We start from the raw sequence: 22,253 nt of genomic DNA, 5'->3' as shown, positions 1-22,253 counted from the left end.
AGGACCTGCAGTGACGTCATCCTGCTCACCTTGTGGTGAGCGCAATGACGTCAGCGCAGGTCTTTTTGCAGGTCCTGCAAGAAGAAGAAAGAAGACGATGCCGGCTGCGCAATCAAAAGGATGAGGTGAGTAATTTTTTTTATTATTTTTTAACCCTCAAGGGACATTTTACTTAGCATTCTATATTAAAGAATGCTATTATTTTCCATTATATCTATGTTATAATGGAAATTAAAAAAGTGAATGGACCTCATCCCTATTTATTATCATCTCCTAAGCAACCATCCGTGAAAATCGCATTGCTTCCACACTTGCTTGCGGATGCAATGCGATTTTCACGCAGCCCCATTTACTTCTATAGGGCCTGCGTTGCGTGAAAAACGCAGAATACAGAACAGAATTGAAATGAATGGGTCTGGATTCAGTGCGGGTGCTATGCATTCACGTCACGCATTGTGCCCGTGTGGAATTCTCGCTCGTGTGAAAGAGGCCTAAGTGTTTGACTTAACACACATTTCTATTACTTGCATATAATAAATATTTTTCAATATAAATATACATTATCACATATAAGCTTCAAGTAAAAATAAAGCTCAAGTTTTAAGATACAATGTTTCGCTTCAATAAATTACAGAAAATATAATCAGGTTTTTTAAAATATTTTTCTAGAGTATTAAAATAACTTAAGAATTTCATTTCCCCTTTCTCTTGATGTCTTTGATGAAAGAATTGATCCATGTAAGAAGTGTATCAATTTCACTGATGGCTTTATGTAATTTCTCCTTAAAGGTAATCTATAAAAAAAGGATGCATAATTAAAATTAGATCATATACTGATAGCTACATTAAAAGTATCTTACATAATGTCTGCTTTATCTAGAACTACATACAGCAGTTGAATTATGAAATGTATTCCCATTTGCATTTCATCTATTGAGTATACTTTTAGTATGACATCTTTCCCACAGGAATTTCTTTGGGAGTTGAAAAATGACAGAAAAACACCTCTTTTAGGCCTCATGCACACGACCGTTGTTGTGTCCCGTGTACGTTGTTCCGTTTTCTGTGATTTTCTGCGGACCCATTGACTTTCAATGGGTCCGTGGAAAACTCGGCTAATGCACCGTTTGTCATCCACATCCGTGATCCGTGTTTCCAGTCCGTGAAAAAAATATGACCTGTCCTATTTTTTCACGGACAACGGTTCACGGACCCATTCAAGTCAATGGGTCCGTGAAAAAACACAGATGCACACAAGATTGTCATCCGCGTCCGTTTTTTTCCTATCATTTGCATGGCAAACGAAACTTTTTTTTTTTACTATCCTTCATGTTTGGAGATCCTCCAAAAATAAAGGAAGACACACGGAAACAAAAACGGACACGAATCATGGAATAACGGAACCCCTTTTTGCGGATTGCAAAAAAATACTGTCGTGTGCATGAGGCCTTAAGCATATTGTTAAATATAAATGCTATAATGCAGACCGTGATATACCCGGGCAACAAAATCCACAGGAAAGTCCAACAGATTTAGGCCTCTTGCAAACAAACTTAATTTTTTTTACGTTTCTGTACCATTTTTTGCATTCCGTATACGGACCGTATAAGGAACCATTCACTTTAATTGATCCGCAAAAAGACGGACGTATTTTTTGCGGATCCATTTTTTGCAGACCGCTAAATATTGAAAAAGCCATACAGTCTTAGGCCTCTTGCACACGAATGTATGTATTTTGCGGTCTTTAAAAAAACGGATCTGCAAAAAATACGGATGACATCCATGTGCATTCTGTATTTTGCAGAATGGAACCGCTGGCCCCTAATAGAACAGCACTATCCTTGTCTGTAATGCAGACAAGAATAGGACATGTTCTATTTTTTTGCGGAACGGAAATAAGGAAACGGAATGCACACGGAGTACCTTCCGTTTTTTTTTCCTGACCCATTGAAATTAATGGTTCCATATATACGGTCGGCAAAAAAACTGAATGGACACGGAAACAAAATGCGTTTGTGTGCAAGAGGCCTTAATATGGATTTAGCTGCTGCACATTTGGGGCAAACCTGTTATGGATTTTCCTCTGCAGATTTATCACAGGGGACCATATGCTTAGGCTACATTTACACGACCGTATGTGCTTTGCAATCTGCGAAACTCGTATCCGTAAAAGATACTGATGACGTCCGTTTGGCATCTGTGCTGCATCAGTTTTTTTTTGCGGATCCATTGTAACAATGCCTACCCTTGTCTGCAAAACGGACAAGAATAGGACATGTTCTATCTTTTTTGCGGGCCTATGGAATGGATATACGGATGCGGACAGCACACAGTGTGCTGTCCACATTTTTTGCGATCCCATTGAAATGGATCGGTCAGCATCCTATCCGCAAACAAAAAGCGGAACGGACACGGAAACAAAATACGTTCGTGTGTATGAGGCCTTATAGGGGAAAAAAAATACACAAACTGGTAATGCAAAATCCATAACTGCCCATGCTATATCGTTTTCATGTTATTTATTAGACCTGGTGAACAACTTAAAAAAATCGAAACTAACAAAAAGGGCCAGGATTACAAGTTATCCCACAAAAAAAAAAATAAAGTCATCATACATCAATGGGAAAACAAGCTATGGATCTTGGAATGCTGTGCCATAAAAAAAAAATATTTGGGTAAAACATAAAATAAACCATAAAAAAAAAACAAAAAAACAATTGCAAGATGTAAAATGTCCACCGTCCCAACCAAATTGTTTTATCTTTTCTCAGTGCATGGAAATGAAAAATAAAATAACTTTGTACATAGTTTTGATTAGTAATGTCGGGTTTTTAATTTTGTTTCTACAGCTTCTGTGCAACCCAATGTATCTCCATGAAAACACAGAAGAGAAAAAGCCTGTGTGGTCTGATTATGAATCATGGTACACAGGGCTTCTCTGTTGTCTGTAACCATGGCGAAATATAGGTTTGTCCAGGAGCTGTAGACGGAACATGAAAGGAAATGTTTCATCAAAACTCTGCAGAGTAGCTCAGATTTCCATTGTATACGCACTTTATCAATTATCGTATTCACTTGTTACAATCGATAATCACCACATAGTTCAAACTGTAAAGTTGTTGGTTATAAAAAATGTGTTACATATAAGGTGAAAAATGTGTAAAATAAGGAAGGCAACATGAAACTAGAATGTAAGGCCTCATGCACACGACTGTTGCCCGGCCGTTCCATGCGTTGGGGGCCGCAATTTGCACACGTTCGTGTGGATGAGCCCTAAGTGTTATACAGTACATAAAAGGCACCAATTCATTCCAGGTATGATAAAGAAAGTGCAACCAAAATGTGAAACCAAAATGCTTCAATTAAAAATGCGTATAAAATAACTGGAAAGTGGCATGAATTAAATTCTGAATAATATCTTGTTATATTAACAATATATTAGACTATTTTACTATTTTACATGTTCAATCTCATGTGTGTTAATAATTACTATTCTAGACACAAATAAAAACTATTCTATAGAAAAATCTCAAAACTGGCTTAGCTGCCCCTAGAAACCAATCAGATTCCACCTATCATGTTCCAAAGAAGATCTGCAAAATGAAAGCTGGAATCTGATTGGTTGCTATGGGCAACTAAACCAGTTTTCATTGACACCAGTTTTGATAAATCTCCCCCCCCCCCCCCCTTCGTAAGTATCTTACCTTACTAATCTTATTTCTGAATTCCTTCATTTCTTCTGATTCTTCCGTCGATTTAGTTACTTGGCAGTTAATAGACCACTATAAAAAACAATAAAATAAAGTAACTTTTTTAAATATAGGCTGAATCTTTTACATTCTTTTAGTTTGCCACACATTTGGTATGCCTATATCTTACTAAAGTCTATATACCTGTCACCATAAAAATGTTATTCACAAGTTTTACTGAATCTTTTCCCACAAAAACATATGTCTCCTGCTCCATAACATGCTGCCTGAAGATTACACTGCATTTTGTAATGACGGGGCCATTTTAACCAATATTTTCTTCACACAGCAATCCTTTCATTTAGGCATGATTACAGGTAGGAAGAAAAGAAAAACACTTTGCAATCATAGAAACAATTTGACAGGTAGTCATTTATGTTCTATTGCAGCAAGTAGCCTTCAGTTTTATTGTTGCATCTTTTTTGTATACCGAAGTGGTAATTAAAGGGAACTCTCATTCAGGACTCCCCCTATTAGCCAGAGCTAAGAGTATCCCCAATATACAGGATTTAGTTGCAGTATTCCTGGAAAGTCTTGTTCCATGAAATCAGATTTTGTAGGGAGAGTTTACATTTCTAGCGGGCTTTTTTATCCTTTAGTTGTGGAGTGTTTTTACAATTTTACCAGTACCAAATCTGACAAAAGCACAACTTAGAATACACCTACTGTGAACCTGTTCAGCTTAGATATTAAAACTCAAAACTACTATACGATTACATGCAACCTGTAAAAAAAATAACACTTCATAGCTTTCCTTTGGACTAATAAATATATATTTACTCATTTGATGTATAGTATCTACTTTCATTCTTACTGGTTTGCCCTACAAATACTCTGTTCACATCATGTTCACATTAGAGCCCTTATGTTTCCTGTATACACTGAGAAAGTTCCCAGCGTACTGTATACCGTACGTCAAACATATCCATATAGCTTTATTCACCCAACAATACCAAAAGAGTGCCTGTTTAGAAGGCTTACATCGGAACACCTTTTTCAATCTATAAAATAGCATAGTAGCCTACACCATTATATGCAGAGACATCCAATAAAAAGCTAATTCTGTGTAGTATACATTTAAATAGCATGGCAGCTTATGGGTAATGTATGACACAGTATGCCTATATGTCAGAGCCTTCAATGTGAGTTATACACTGGGAAATCCTCCTTTTATATGTCCTATATAGCATATCTAAAAATGTAAATGAATAACAGCAGCTTCTGCCTAAAATGATTATAAATGAAAATACAAATAGTACTACCTCATTCTAAGACATCAATTTTTACATTACGAATATTCAGAATGAGAGAAAAAATATCTTATCATTATTAAGCTCAGGATTTTCTATGAAAACATGATGGACCCCATTATAAGTCAATGGGATCATTAGGATTTGTGGAGATCTGATTGGATATGTCATTCTGGCAATGGCGTACTTCCAATGGAGGCAGACTGTGCAACTGCTATTGGGCCTGGGGGCCCGACCCTGAACTTCTTCTTTCTCTTCACAATCTAAAAGTACAGCATTTTCCTGCAGCCACCACTAGGAGGTAACTGTATAAAATCCTATGCACTGAGCTCCCCCTAGTGGTGACTGTAAGCAGCCAGCCTTGTAATAGAAGAGAAGCAAATTTGTCAATATATGTTTGCCAGTTATCTGGAGTAAATACATTGAGAAATATGGTGTTCAGAATAAACGCCATATTTATGAAGCACCTGTTCTTTTTTTAATTACACTTTATTTTTAATTAAAATATCTTCTGCCTAATATAAAAAATCACATTCATTTGTCAAAAATCTGGGCCATTGCTGGGTGATTGTTGCATGTACATTTGGAAACTTAACCCCTTACTCCCCACTGTCTTTTGATGTCTGCAGTGATGTCTTTGGCAGTGCTGCAGCAGAGAAGGGTTGCTGAGTGCTGCTAATAAACCAGCTGCTGCTAACAGTAGTTCTCATAGCCGGGCTCAGTGGAATCTCCAATCCTGGCTGTAAATCCTTTGATTATCATTTGGGTCACCAGGTTTCTCAGTGACCCAATCGGAAGCTGGGAGAGCCATTTGGGTATCTGCAGTCAGCCCTAAGGACCTACAAAGGACCCCAGGGCTGTCTGCTGATATTGAATTATAGTGTTGCCCTAACAGCACCTTTTGTCATACAGACACAGCGTATTAGCATACAGGAGAATGCTAATACATTATAAGTTAAGTTTCAAATAAAGTTATAAATTATAATCCCATAATGAAATCAAATGCTATAGATAATGTAATTAAAAAGACCCTCAAAAACAAAAATGGCATTATTTAAATATAAAAAAATGAAGTGTAGTATAAATAAAAAGAAAAAAATCACAAATGTTAGATATCCAAAAGGACATAAGACCCTGAAGAATTCACTTATCAGGTTATTTAGTGTGAAACATGAACATTCTAAAAAATAAATGCCAAAAATATTTTTTTTCTATATTACGCTGCAAAAAATAAATATATAATATCCACCATAATTTATACGTACGCCTGAAAAATGCCACAAAATAACATTTCTCTGCATAAAATAAAGGCATCAATAACAAATCTATGGCTGCTAAAAGACAGAGAGGCAAAAACGGAAAAAAAATAAAATAAAAAGGAGCCTTTTAGGCCTGGTCATTAAGGGATTAAGAATGAAAGCCGTGACCATACAAAAAATATTTCCTTATAATTCCTATTTGATGACGACAGCAGTCAACATTTTGTATTGAGACATAATATATAGTCAAAACATAAATACATTGTAAAAGGAAAAGTAGTCTGGAGAGTCTGCCAGTATAGCACTATAAAGAATTTACATCAAGTGAAAGTGACACAGTACGTGTTAGAACACATCGGCTTGTTAGAGAACACTTCCTAAAATCTCTGCTTTCACTCTTGAGAATTAGCTAATAAGAGGATTTTACTCACACATAACTTCAGCATATGTTCAATTTGTAAAAAGGCTTCATCAATGCCATATTTCTGGGTTTCAGGCAATACCATATCTGCAAGCAGCACATTTGTATAAAAGGACAGCAAATGAAGTCTTGTACTGCAGTTCGCCTGTATGACAATAAAAGCGATATGTTACTGTAAATCTGAATATTATGTGATACATTTACCACATACACACTACCAAATACTTACCATAAACTCGTTTTTCAGTTCTTCAGTCAACAGCTCTATGTTGGTTATGTCATCCTGGTAAAACAGAATAAAGATATTTAACAGCTTTGACATGTGTAAATGAGGTAGATACACATCGTAAAACCTCCTAGAAACTTTCTGTATAAGTAAACTATGTGTTTACTTACTGGAAAAAGTTTTTGGAACTCTGCTGTCTTATTAAGAAGTTTTTCGTTCTCTTTACTTATTCTTGCGATAGAACAAATTCTCTTCATTGGACCTTTGCTGTCGCAGGTTAAAACCAATAAGCTCATCAGGCAGAGAGCTTGCTTGTAGATGCAGCTGATTTTCATCTTGGTAAAGTTCACCTGACTCAAACTTAATGTATGTGATTGCTTCAAAAGACTTTAAGGTGAGATAGGACAGTAATGTTCTCTCAAGTGGGGTCGTTTGTTGTCCTTTTATATACACTTGCCAATAGTTCTCAACAAAATTCCCCCCCCCCCCCCCCCCCGTCATCATTTGTGACGTTGTGCAAAAGACCTACATAGGTTTACTGGCAGAATATAGGTAATCTTCTAAGAACTATGACCTTACTTACCACAGTAAATGTTTCGCATGTGGCTACCAAACTATAAGACTTTACTTGTGGCTTTGGTTCACTAAACGTGGTCAGGAAAACCCTCAAAAAAGTTTTGAAGTCTTTTCCTTAAAATATATCACAAATTATTTTTTCTTGCATCATATTATGATACATGCAATGCCTAAAAGAGGCAGTAAATTAAGTAATAATAAAAAGCATATATGTGGGATATGTGGTATGTAGTAATAAAAAAATATTGGCTCTTTGTATAGTTTTTATATTATAATTAGTATTATCCATAGTGACACAGACAGGGCCCTGTTTACCTTCCATTGGTGCCACCCCCTTTTATGGGTTACAATATAATGTCTGAATAATAAAATCATAGTGTGGTTTGAGGCAAGAAACTACATGGGATTGAGAGTGGTCAAGACTCTCAGGATTGAAAAAACACGGCCACCTTTCCTATCAGTAATTGTTAAGGTGGCCATGGGCTTTCTTTACACTCACCATAGCTATTGGCAATCACTATAGGTTTATTGGCAATCACTGTAGGTATGGTAATATAGGGAATCTTCATAGCTATGATACAGGGAATCATCATAGCTATGCTACAGGGAATCATCATAGCTATGCTACAGGGAATCACCATAGCAATGATATTGGCAATCACCATAACTTTATGGGCAATCACAAAAGCTATAACAATGGCAATTACCGGAGGTATGATATTATAGGGAATCGCCATAGGTATGATATTAACAATCACCATAACTTTATTGGCAATCACCATAGCTATGATTTTGACAATCACCATACTTTTATTGGCAATCACCCTAGCTATGATATTGGCAATCACCATAGCTAAGTTATTGTTAATTACCATAGCTTTATTGGCAATCACCAAAGATGTTATATTGGCAATCACCATAATTATGATATTGATAATAATCATAATTATGATTTTGGCAATCAACATAGCTTTATTGGCATTCACCACATATATAATATTGGCTATTGCCATAGCTTTAGTGGCAATTACTAGAGATAAGCGAAGTTTTGAAAAATTCGATTTGGATGCTTTGCTGAATTTTTCCCAAAAAATGTATTTAATCCAAATTAATTTGTCATGAAGCGCATTATAAATCAGCTATTTCCCGGCCTGCAGGGAGACTGTATATACATCAGGGTGTATTGCAGAAACATGCATAGTTAGTGCACTGTGGTAGTGAAACAGTTACTGTGCGTCAGTATACTGTACTGCTGCCGCCACAGTAGAGTAATACACTGGTATAGATCATACCTGTATTACTGTATTGCGGAGGCAGCAGGGAGTGCACGGCGTCATAGCAACCAATGACGCCGTGCGCTCCTGCTCTCAGCAGGAATCCAGCCGGTGTTTCCACGGACCGCTAACGGCCGTGAAACACGGCCGTGTGCATTCGGCCTTAGACTCACATTTCATTTATTTGGTCAGTTATGGGTCAAAAACTGACCAAATAACTGAAGTATAAACTTAGCCTTACAGGTCAACGTTAGCGTCAGGTATGATGTACTTAACCATGCAGTGGCCCAAGATTCTACTATAGAGTGAAAGAGCGCTCTCTTTTTTCACTGTCTGCTGATTCCACATAGATTGCTAGAGAACCTGTTCTCTTACACACTGATACAAGTAGTGGATCCATGACAGAGTGGAGAGGGTGTCAGCAGTAAGTTTGTGTTAGACGTCACTGTTTATTTTTCCCTACTTCTGATCAGAAGAACCCCCCCCCCCCTTCCAAAAAAAAAATATGGATCCTGTCTTCACACAGTCAGTATTTGGTCAGTAATTGATCAGTATTAGTAAGGCCCCAAAAAATAACAGGATTAGGTTCAAAACAGAGATGTCACATGATGGGAATATTTGCATGTCTTCCGAGTTTTGTACCCACTCTAGCTTTTGGCTTCCAAATCATGAGCAAATCTTGATGCAAAATACTGACCATGTGATAGAGGCTTCATGCTCAATTTGCATGATTTTTTGTTATTTGCCTCTGAAATTGGTTTTATTCCGATGGAAACGAAGTACTGCATGCAAGATTTTATTGGCCTCTATCACACAGTCAGTATTTAGTCAGTTTTTGCATCAGTATTTCATCAGTATTATTAAGGTCAAAAACAGGAGTGGGCCCAAAACAGAGATGACACGTGATGGGATTTTTTGCATGTATTCTGTGTTTTGGACCCACTCCTGTTTTTGGCTTCCAAATCATGATCAAATCCTGATGCAAAATACTGACCATAAAATAGAGGCCTTATGGATGCGCCAAAGATAGGATCCGTAGTGTTTTTCATTTTTCAGTTCTTCTGACAGATCAGAAGAAGGGTAAAATAATCGGTCATGTAAACAAGGCCAAACAGTGACACTAGTGGCCCTGTCACAGAGTGGTGAGGGTAGCAACAGCATGAGGAGTCAACATAGGGGCCCCATAACAAAGTGGGGAAGGTGGCAACCGCATGAGGAGTCAACATAGTGGCCCAGTCACAGAGTGGGGAGGATGGCAATAGAATGAGGAGTCAACATAGTGGCCCGGTCACAGAGTGGGGAGGTGGGTGGCAACAGCAGTGGCATTAACAGCACAAGATAGTGACAGTAGGATAAGATGGCAGCAGGTGTGTGGCAGCATCAGAATAGTGGCTGAAGCACGTGGCCAGAAGTAACGGCCCATTTTTCACAATGTTTTGGTGAGGCTGCCAGAATGATCTAGTCTTATACATCAGGCACTGGCGTGTGGAAATCCTGGCTGATCCACGCCTGATTAATCTTTACAAAGGTTAGTCTCTCCACATTTAAGAGGTGAGTTCTCTTTGGGGTTACTATGCCCCCTGCCACACTAAACACCCTCTCTGATGCCACACTACTGGCTGGGTAGGAAAGCTTGTCCAGGGCAAACTCAGCCAGTTGCAGCCACAAATGTCCAATAGTACAGGGGATCTTGGATCTGAGGTACCAGAGTGCAGTCCAAGTATGCCACCACCTGCTGGTTCAGGTTCTGTTCCATGTCCTGCTGCTGATGGGTGGTTTCTTCAGTATGCAGGTGAAGAAAAGTGCTCATTAGAGACTCAAGACTTAAAGGGGTTTTACCATCACATACAATGGGGGAATATTGCTAGGAGTGGAGCATGAGCACAGAGGACCCCCCCTGGTCATGAGGATCCCCTGGTCATGAGGATGGGTAATGGCGCACATAGGCAGCGACCAACTGACTACATAGGATGTCTTAATAGTTGAGTTTATCCTCCCTCTCAGCAAGAGGAAAAAAAGCCCCAATTTTGGACAGGTGTCGAGAGTCTAACATGGTGGAGTACCAGTAGTCATCCCTCTGCTGAGTAAGCATCTGGCCATTTACGCAATGGACTTTGAGGGACTCTCTGCCTCCATCTCCACTGTATACTGCCATCGTGTGTTGGTGTCATCTGCCTGGTCTTCCTCATCGCCCTCCAGTCCTCCTGATCCTCCTGCTCCTCTCCTGTCACTTGTGCAGATAAACCACCCATTTCTGTATGCACTGCTTGTTCGTGAATGTCTTTCTCCTCTGCCAGGTCAGCCCCCACAGGGCTCAGGTGGCCGTGAGATGTAGACGCCACGTCTCCTGTCCCCAGGCCAGCCAGATTTATCAGCATCTGCTCCAGGACTTTCACGTTGTAACACGTCGCCGCCATTCTAGGGAAAAAAAATTGATTTGTTGCCAGTGGCAGGAAATTCGGATTTTTTGCAAATCAAATTTTTCGTAAACTGCAGGATAAAAATCCACTTTGAATGCTTTGATTCGCTCAACACTAGTAAGCAAGATGCCAAAATGCTTGGCCCCAAAGAAAAACTTGGGAATGTAAAGAATATGCTTCTTCATTTTTGTCCTTTTTTTCTTTTCATGTAGAAAAGAATTGGATGAATTTAACAATATATTTGAAGAATTAATAGGAAATTAAATGGAATTTACTGCTAAAGCTTTATTCACATGTTCTATCACTTTATTATATCTCAACATAAAGGTCAAACGTGTTTAACATTCTTTCATCCAGATCAGTTTGTGGTTATATAATCATTTACAGCAACTACACAACGTATGACTATTGGTTTGAAGCTGTAGTTCTACAGTTTTAAAGTATGAATCAAAGCAAAACTCAGAAAAATTGAAACTATTTTAAGTGGGTCAAATGGTTTTCATTAAGTAGCAATATGATCTGTTCAGCCACATAGTACACAACACACTTTAAAATAAAAATGAAGAAACATTTTTTTCCAATTATGGGCTTAAACATCACCACTATATTCCTCAATATTTTATATATGTATACAATATTAATTGTGTGCTGTATTTTGGCATTACCGCGGTGCAGTAATACAATGGTACAAAAGGTCAGTGTATGACAGTACTATTTTAGCCAGTAATATACCTTACTTAGGCCACGAGTCTAAAGAAATTACCAACACCTCACATTGGATGCATTTCTATTGTGTCTAAAATGTTAAATGATTGTACAGTATTTGTAGGCACTAATATCTGTGATTGCTCAAAGGTGCCCTGATCTCTCCCTTCTTCCTAGCCTCAGATCTTATCACCTGCCCTCTTGTGTGACATGGTTTCTTATGTTGGCAAATGACCAGTGCTGTGTGTAAAGAGGACTGTCATCATCTGGAAGTGGGGAGGGGGAGGCAGCATGCTTCATTGGACCTATCACCTATTTTTCAGAGCTAAGGTGAGCTGTAGAGTTTAGTAGGTCAATTCTCTTGGCACAAGAGTGACAGACCGCTGGAATCACTGAAGGCAACATATGGTAGCTGACAGGTTCCCTTTGAGACCCCACTCAGTACTATTATGAGTAGGGTTGAGCGGCAGGGGCAATATTTGATTTCGCGATATTTCATGAATATATGGTAGAATTATATTCGTCATATATTCGTGAATTCGCGACTTCACTATCTTCATTAAAAAAAAATTCTCATTACTAAAATCGCTATGTAAAATTCGCTTAATACGCATGCGCAAAAAGGGGTGTGGCCTAGCAACTGTTTTCAAACTACCCGAAGTTTGAGGCGATTGGAAAAGATGGTCGGAAGCAATTTTCGAGACAGTGAGAAAGAGCTCCTGATCACTGAAAGTAATTTCACAGTACACCAGTGTATTCGATTACATTTCACATGCATGTCAGACCAATCGCTTTATATGCAGATAGAATGTTATAAAATATTCTTGATAGCGAAAATCGCTACTTATAATCCGATTTTCTTTTCATGATATGCAACATTTTTTAGATAGGAATTTTGGGTTTTCATGAGCTGTATGCCAAAATCATCAATATTAAAACAATAAAAGGCTTGAACTACTTCAGTTGGTGTGTAATGAATCTAAAATATATGAAAGTCTAATGTTTATCAGTACATTACAGAAAATAATGAACTTTATCACAATATGCTAATTATTTGAGAAGGACCTGTATAATACAATGGGTATGGTCACTAGATATCATATAATGACAATATCCCACAGATGGTATAATGGGCCTAATGTGGATGTGAGCTGGAACCAAGTATTAACACACCATAGTGCTATACTATGCATGGAACGTACCTGAGGACATGATGACCGCAAGTATAAGCCCGAGAGCGCAGACCTCAAAGGTCTGCGCTCTCTGGCTTATACTTGCGGTCATCATGTCCTCAGGTACGTTCCATGCATAGTATTATAGCACTATGGTGTGTTAATACTTGGTTACAGCTCACATCCACATTAGGCCCATGATACCATCTGTGGGATATTGTCATTATATGATATCTAGTGACCATACCCATTGTATTATACATACTGGAGTCTTGGAAGTTTATATATGTATACACAACTTCTGCTGATGTGAGGTCCATGACTAATCAGTAATCTAACTGTTCCTGTTGTATGGGATACAGCCCTTTGGTGGGTCCTATACTCACTCATTTGTATCTCTTTCTATATTTTTTATACAGGATTGATTATTCATACACCATAATTATCTGTACCTGTAGGTTATCCATGCTTATCTGTGTGGTTACACATGACCCCGCTTTGTGTATATTGCCCTACGGCTCTCTGTATACTGTTTTCCATCCTGTCTTTTCCCGTATTTATTATATCTGAGAATAAAGTGATATTTTGATATATCTTTCCCACTTGAATTTTTGTTTATAGATTAGATGATACACAAGTGGTGTGTGTTGCTGTCTAGGTTAGACAGAGAGGTTTTTTGTAGGTTTAACATCACTGAATTATGTCTGTAGCATGTATGTATGGACAGCATAAAAATATCTCTCACATGCACATTGCACATATACACCCCCCACACACATACACACACACAAACACAGTCTATAGAGTTTGTGTCCTGCTGGTCAGGACTCAGGAGCAGCTTTATTTGTCTGACCGCCAGTATTTGCTGGTTCATTTAGAGTTACCCAGGGTGCACCACGGGGAGGCGAACCAGCTGTACACCCCATACTGTACCGTCACTTCACTAGACAGGTACATCTCTGCTCAGCTGGCCAATATCCGATTGCTCAGACCCCACACACATACCATCGCATCTTATAACGGTAACATTAAGTCTAATATTTCCCCTTCAAAGGCAAAATACTTTTTGATGTTTTGCTGAGGACATTATTTACAATACTTGTATTTAAAAAAAATTGGGATTATATGCTTGCATCTTTATCCTGCAGTGCATCTTGGAGCGTGACTGTGACCGGACCCGGGCCCATGCTGAGAAGCAGGCCTTTGTGAGGGAGATCCATTCTGAGCTCCTAAGGAAGTTTAAGGGCAATCACCCTAGGATGGCCATATAAAAAAATGGTCTGATAGGAAGAGGAGGAATTCAGAGAGGATCACAGAGATCCATGACAGAAAATGCCCAGGTACAATGCTTACATTACTTTTGTATCTCTCGCCAACACTCTGTAATGTATATATACAGTTATGAAAATAAGTGTTTCATCCCTTTACAAATGATTATTTAGTTCCAGGTGTGACACGTAGCAAATCGGCAGGTTACATCATACATCTCTACCACTAATATATATATATATTTATACACACAGCGAGGTACAGATGTATGATATAACCGGGTGATGTTGTGCGTTTTACACACACAGAAATATATATATGTGTGTGTGTGTATATACATAAACTGCAATCATCATTCTGTATTCCAGTAAAAGGCCCCGTACATAATTACATTAGATACATCCCCCACTTAACTCCTTAATGCCCAATGACATACAGTACAGACCAAAAGTTTGGACACACCTTCTCATTCAGAGTTTTCTTTATTTTCATGACTATGAAAATTGTAGATTCACACTGAAGGCATCAAAACTATGAATTAACACATGTGGAATTATATACATAACAAAAAAGTGTGAGACAACTGAAAATATGTCATATTCTAAGTTCTTCAAAGTAGCCACCTTTTGCTTTGATTACTGCTTTGCACACTCTTGGCATTCTCTTGATGAGCTTCAAGAGGTAGTCACCTGAAATGATCTTTTAACAGTCTTGAAGGAGTTCCCAGAGATGCTTAGCACTTGTTGGCCCTTTTGCCTTCACTCTGCGGTCCAGCTCACCCCAAACCATCTCGATTGGGTTCAGGTCCGGTGACTGTGGAGGCCAGGTCATCTGGCGCAGCACCCCATCACTCTCCTTCATGGTCAAATAGCCCTTACACAGCCTGGAGGTGTGTTTGGGGTCATTGTCCTGTTAAAAAATAAATGATGGTCCAACTAAACGCAAACCGGATGGAATAGCATGCCGCTGTGGTAGCCATGCTGGTTCAGTATGCCTTCAATTTTGAATAAATCCCAAACAGTGTCACCAGCAAAGCACCCCCACACCATCACACCTCCTCCTCCATGCTTCACGGTGGGAACCAGGCATGTAGAGTCCATCCGTTCACCTTTTCGGCATCGCACAAAGACACGGTGGTTGGAACCAAAGATCTCAAATTTGGACTCATCAGACAAAAGCACAGATTTCCACTGGTCTAATGTCCATTCCTTGTGTTCTTTAGCTTAAACAAGTCTCTTCTGCTTGTTGCCTGTCCTTAGCAGTGGTTTCCTAGCAGATATTCTACCATGAAGGCCTGATTCACACAGTCTCCTCTTAACAGTTGTTCTAGAGATGTGTCTGCTGCTAGAACTCCATGGGGCATTGACCTGGTCTCTAATCTGAGCTGCTGTTAACCTGCGATTTCTGAGGCTGGTGACTCGGATGAACTTATCCTCCGCAGCAGAGGTGACTCTTGGTCTTCCTTTCCTGGGGCGGTCCGCATGTGAGCCAGTTTCTTTGTAGCGCTTGATGGTTTTTGTGACTGCGCTTGGGGACACTTTCAAAGTTTTCCCAATTTTTAGGACTGACTGACCTTCATTTCTTAAAGTAATGATGACCACTCGTTTTTCTTTACTTAGCTGCTTTTTTCTTGCCATAATACAAATTCTAACAGTCTATTCAGTATGACTATCAGCTGTGTATCCACCTGACTTCTCCACAACGCAACTGATGATCCCAACCCCATTTATAAGGTGAGAAATCCCACTTATTAAACCTGACAGGGCACACCTGTGAAGTGAAAACCATTTCAGGTGACTACCTCTTGAAGCTCATCAAGAGAATGCCAAGAGTGTGCAAAGCAGTAATCAAAGCAAAAGGTGGCTACTTTGAAGAACCTAGAATATGACATATTTTCAGCTGTTTCACACTTTTTTTGTTATGTATATAATTTCACATGTGTTAATTCATAGTTTTGATGCCTTCAGTGTGAATCTACAATTTTCATAAAGAAAACTCTTTGAATGAGAAGGTGTGTCCAAACTTTTGGTCTGTACTGTACATGTACGTCAAATATGGACGTCACTTAAAGCCCAGTAACGTAAATGTACTGCATGGGGATCGGGCGGGTGCAGGAGCACTGGAACCAACTCCCCTACCATGACCACGGCTGCCGGCACGCCCACGTGCACTCATGATGCGTTTTTATATGCAAAAAACATATATAAGGAAAATAATGAGGGAATTTGGACAAACTTTATTGAGTTGGGGACAATGGGGCAAAAAAGGTAAAATAAAATATACAAGAAACCCTAAAAACACAAAAAAAACTTTTTGGGTTTATTTTTTTTTCACAGAAAAAAGACGCTGACACAAATCACTACACACACAAAACCCTAAACCACTAACCCTAAAACACAGAAAAATACTTTTTTTTGGGGGGGGGGGGGGGTTTCACAGACAAAAGATGCTGACACTAATCACTACACGCACTAAACCCTAAAACACTAACTTTAAAACACAGAAAAATACATTTTTTTGTTTGTTTTTTTAACAGAGAAATGACGCTGACACTAATCACTACCCACACGAAATCCTAAAACACTAACCCTAAAACACTGAAAAATACTTTTTTTTGGGGGGGGGGGGGGGGAGTTTCACAGACAAAAGATGCTGACACTAATCACTACAGGCACGAAACCCTAAAACACTAACTCTAAAACACAGAAAAATACTTTTTGGGGTTTTTTTTTGTTTGTTTTTTTAGAGGCAAATGACGCTGACACCAATCACTACCCACACGAAACCCTAAAACACTAACCCTAAAACACAGAAAAATACTTTTTTTTTTTCACAAAGGACACTAATCACTACACGCATGAAAGACTAAAACACAGAAACAAACTTATTTCTTTTTCACAGACGAAACAGACAGCAAAAGCCTACACTATGCTATATCTCTATCTAACCTAAATTACACCCTGCACTGGACCCTATCAGCTACACTATTCACTCACAAACATACACTGACTAACACTAATTATCTGGATTATATATATGAGCTACCTAACTAATGTACCTAACACCCTACACTGGAACCTATCAGCTACACTATTCACTCACTAACCTACACTATCTAAAACTATCTGGATTATATATGTGAGGTATCAGAAATCACAGGAATTCAGCACAGCACAAAGCTCACACTCCTCTCTCTCTCACAACTACATGAAACAGCACAAAATGGCTGTGGGGAGGTTCTCTTATATAGTAAGGGGTAGGCAACTTTCCTATTGGTTGCTAGGGAAGTTGCTAAGCTCTCGCAGCCTTCTCATTGGCCCACAAACTAGAAGCAGGGAGGGATCATGTGTACTGTGGGGAAAAAAGATGAATATTTTAATTTACAAATATATAGCGCTATATTCAAAATATTCGCTAATTCTTGAAGTGCCGATATTCGTGATTAAAATTCGTTATTCGAATATTCGCGCTTAACACTAATTATGAGCCCAAGCACATTATTTACTCCAACATCATACACCTAAAAAAATCTTTACCACACAGTATACAGTAAGCCTTTTTAACATTGGCGTCTAAAGATGGCAGATGCCACTGTATGGCATCTCTCATGGCTTCCTTTAAACATACACGTTGGAAGCTTTTCCCAGAATATACATTAAACTGAGACCATTCACGTAATTGGGGCACATCTTAAACATGACAGGAGCATGAAGGGGGTTACAAGTTGAATTGGGCTGCCAGTGATACCGAAGGTATAGTAAGGTTAAAAATACCTTCTGACTAAGATATTGAGGGATAGTGAGTTAAGGAATACCTTTTGACTATGATACTGAGGTATAGTGAGGTAAGGAATACTCTCTGATTATGATACTGAGGTATAGTGAGGTAAGGAATACTCTCTGATTATGATACTGAGGTATAGTGAGGTAAGGTTACATTGTGATTATTATACTGAGGTAAAGTGAAGTAGGGAATAACTTCTGACTATGATACTAAGGCTACTTTCACACTGGCCGCAGCAGAGTCCGGCAGGCTGTTCCTGCGCTGGACCCTGTGCTAACGCTAGCCCACCGTGCCGCTGGAAGTCCGCTACTGCCCCATTCAATATAATAGGGGGCGGGCCGGAGGTGCTGCTGCAGCACAACAAACATTGCGAGAGGCGGCAGGACAAAAACTACAGCATGATGTGGTTTTTGTCCGGCCGTCTCTCTCGGTTTGTTTATTTAGTGAATGGGGCCAAAGCGGACTTCCAACAGCACAGTGAGCTAGTATTAGCACGGATCTGGCAGGCTGTTCCCCCGCTTGAACAGTCTACTGGACACTGCTGCCACCGTTGCAAAAGTAGCCTAAGGCATAGTGAAGGGGACCTAGCCTCATTGCTGTGGTGCAGCTTCGCCACTGCCATGCCAAACAATAAACCTTTGAGATGTGAAGCATAAGTACTGTTCCCTGGCCACAACAGCTGCTTCCTCTGTCCATGATCGCATGCACCTTGCCGCACAGTGACAATTCCTAGGAGCAGCCCACATTCTCCACCATGCAGGGGCGTCGCTAGGATAAAACATTCGGGGCCTGGGCCCCGGATGTTTTGTCCCATGCCCCGAATGTCCTGCCTGCCTGCTAGATGCAACTGTATTGCCGTACACAGAACGGCAAATACAATTGAATCTTATACTGGGAACAGGCGAAGGACCTTTGGTGACATCACAGGCCATGTGATCAGCAAAACAGGCTGTGATAGGATGACCTGGATGATGTCACCATCCAGGTCATCCTATCACAGCCTGTTTTGCTGATCACATGGCCTGTGATGTCACCAAAGGTCTTTCGCCTCTTCCCAGTTCAGGATTGGACCGGAGTCAAGAGGAGAAGGAGCCTAATAGTGATGTCTGTACAGGCGAGGTAAGTGAAGGGAGAGGTAGAGAAATGCTGGGAGTTGTAGTTATTTAACTGGGATGTATTTTAGGGCTGAAGGGAGGGATGTTATTGACATGGAACTGTGTGCTTGAGGTGGCTGGGGGAGGGAGGGATGTTATTTACATGGGACTGTATGTTGAAAGTGGATGGTGGGGGGGGGGAATGATGTTTATGTACATGGGACTTAATGTTTAGGGTCCGTTCACACTTGCGTTTGGTGATCCGCTTGTGAGATCCGTTTCAGGTCTCTCACAAGCAGCCCCAAATGCATCAGTTTAACCCCAATGCATTCTGAATGGATGCATCCATTCAGAATGCATTCGTTCGGCTCCGTGCGGTCCCCCGTTCCATTTTGGAGGCGGACCTCAAAATGCTGCAAGCAGCGTTTTTTGTGTCCGCATGGCCTTGCGGAGCCAAACGCATCCGTCCTGACAATGTAAGTCAATGGGGACGGATCCCTTTGCATTTACACAAAATGGTGCAATTGTAAACGGATCCGTCCCCCATTGACTTTCAATGTAAGTCAGGACGGATCCGTATTGGGACTTAGAAATTAAAATCTAATACAAACAAATTGGTCCTGAACGGATGCATTCGTTTGTATTATATCGGTGCGGATCCGTCCTGTACAAGTACATGAACGCAAGTGTGAAAGTAGCCTTAGGGGGTGATGTTTACATGGGATTGTGCGTTGGAGGCGGCTGGGGAAGAGGTGATGTTATTTACATGGGACTGTATGGTGGAGGGAGGATTATAACTGCAGGGGGCACTGCAAATCCAGGGGACATTATAGGCGTTCTTATTACTACTGGGGGCTCTATAGGAGGGTCTTGTAGATCTGCCTTATTTCTACTAAGCGCACTATGGGGGCCTTATTACTACTGTGGGGTCTGTAGGGAGCTTTATTGCCACTGGGGGAACAATAGGGGGCCTTATTTCTACTAGGGACTCTGTGAGGGTATTATTAATATGGGAGGGCATTGTTGAGGAGCATTATCACGGTTGGGGCAGTGTTACTAATAAGGGCATTCTAGAAGGGAATTACTATTGGTGGGACTATGAGGAGCACTATTACTATGGGGGGCAGTAATGTTTCTTTAGGATAGTATTTGGGGGTATGAGGGGGGGGGGGGTTGAGGTTTTGGCATAGAAAGCAGCAGGATAACACTGTGGGGACTCCAGTTGGGGGATAATGATAGAAAGTGAGGAAGCTAAGATGTCTGTGTGTCACACTCTGCAGAGACGAGGCGGCTGAGAGAAGTTGTCCAGACCGAGAAGATGATGACAGAGAGGAGACGTCACCTGGAGGCCCTGGATGTGACAGGTAAGTGCCGCTGTATAGCAAGTACAGCATAGTGCGGGGGGGGGGGGGGGCATATTTATTGGGGCTTGTGCCCCGGATCTTTTGAGACCCTAGCAACGCCCCTGCCACCATGTGAGAGTGCACGGCACAAATGTGCTTTTCTTTTTAGAATAATAGAAGGCAAGGCAATAAATTCTCAATTAGACAAAGTAGAGCTTGTAGACGGCCATGGTTTTGGTGTATGCACCGAATTGAAGCCAAACAAACGGACTTCGATCCAAATTTCAGGAAAAATGTGATTAGCTGTAAAGCCAAATTTCCTCGTAATTTGAAGTAACAAAAAAATGCATACCTCAACCATTTTCATGCGAAGAGGCCGTCAAAGCCATCTTGATTGCAGAAACCATGCAAAGTCTTGCCTGGGTTGATGTATGATGTCACCACCGCAAGATTTTGCGCTGTGTCTGCAATCAAGATGGCTGCAATGGATACAGTTATTTTTTTTTTTTACCCTGATTAACTCCTGAAAGGCCAAAATTGTAGCCTCAGATGCTGAGATCAGTGATGAACGCGGCATCTGAGGGGTTCAATGACGCGGGGTTGGCACATTCCCCATCATTGTGCCCGCTACATACAAAGAAATGTGCTTCATAATGAAGTTATTTGTCACGAATCAATATTCAACAAAGCAACATCCCTAGCAACCAAAACAAAAGTTGCCTACCCCTTACTATATAAGAAACTTCCCAGCAGCCCTTGTATGCAGTATTTTGCAGATCTGAGAGAGATCGCAGTGTCATTGCTGTGCTCTGTGCTTTCCTGTGTCATACATTAGATAGTTAGTGGGAGTTAGTCAGTGTAGGTTAGATAGTAATATAGTGTAGCTGATCTGCTGTCTATACATAAATGTTACATACATAATGCTGTATGTATGTATGTATGTATGCATGTATGTATGCTACATACACACATACATACATAGTGCTGTGATGTCACAAGTTCACAACAATCACTAATATGTAGTCAGACCTGTTAAAAGGTGAAGTTGCACGTATTGCGCGAAAATATTCGCATCATTAGTGCCGATTTCGCAATCGCAAATATATTGGAGCAGCTCTATCTGCATATAAAGCTATTGTAATGTTCTGCCGTGCTAACCATTTTCTCCAGTCTCAGGAAACTTCTAGCAGCTTGAAAAATGTAGCTATAGTGACTCACGCCAGTATTGCGCGCGCATTACGCGCGTATTACATTGCCGATTTTTGCAATCCAGACCATATTCGCGAATTATTGAATTCGCAAATATATGATGAATATTCTACCAAATATTCGTGAAATATCGCAAATTCGAATATTGCCTCTGCCGCTCATCACTAGTAAAGACGAGAAACAATTTTGGTGAACACAATTTTCGGCTATAGCCATATGTGACTTATTAGCTGCAGTCCGGATTTGCCATTGTTGATTTTTGTGTGGCAAATCTGCAACATTGTATAGCATCATCAAAGTGATTGAGCTTTTAGCAATTCTCAATCACACATAGCAGAAGAAATCTGCAGACTCTGGGGTGCAGATGTTAAAGAATTTCATTGCTGATATCAACTTTTCCAATGCAAAGATCAAAATCTGTGTCTAATCAGCAGAGTTTCAGCAAAACATCAGTGATAAAAACACTTTTAGTGCAGTTTTTCTGCTGCAGAAATCCTGCAGAG

General features: G+C 40.0%; 1 protein-coding gene across 1 annotated transcript; it reads right to left on the bottom strand.

Moving 5' to 3' along the window:
* Positions 1-692: 692 nt before the first annotated feature.
* IL26 (interleukin 26) lies at positions 693-7,240 on the bottom strand. Its single transcript, XM_044277210.1, has 5 exons — positions 7,076-7,240; positions 6,909-6,962; positions 6,690-6,824; positions 3,705-3,782; positions 693-794 (listed from the first exon to the last, which is right to left on the bottom strand). Exons 1-5 carry the CDS (start codon positions 7,238-7,240, stop codon positions 693-695), a joined length of 534 nt encoding a protein of 177 aa, XP_044133145.1.
* Between the last annotated feature and the right edge of the window lie 15,013 nt (positions 7,241-22,253).

This window comes from Bufo gargarizans, chromosome 2, assembly GCF_014858855.1.
Source record: "Bufo gargarizans isolate SCDJY-AF-19 chromosome 2, ASM1485885v1, whole genome shotgun sequence".
Lineage (NCBI taxonomy): Eukaryota > Metazoa > Chordata > Amphibia > Anura > Bufonidae > Bufo > Bufo gargarizans.
Note: the sequence above shows the minus strand (reverse complement) of the source record. Positions and strands in the feature narration are given on the sequence as shown.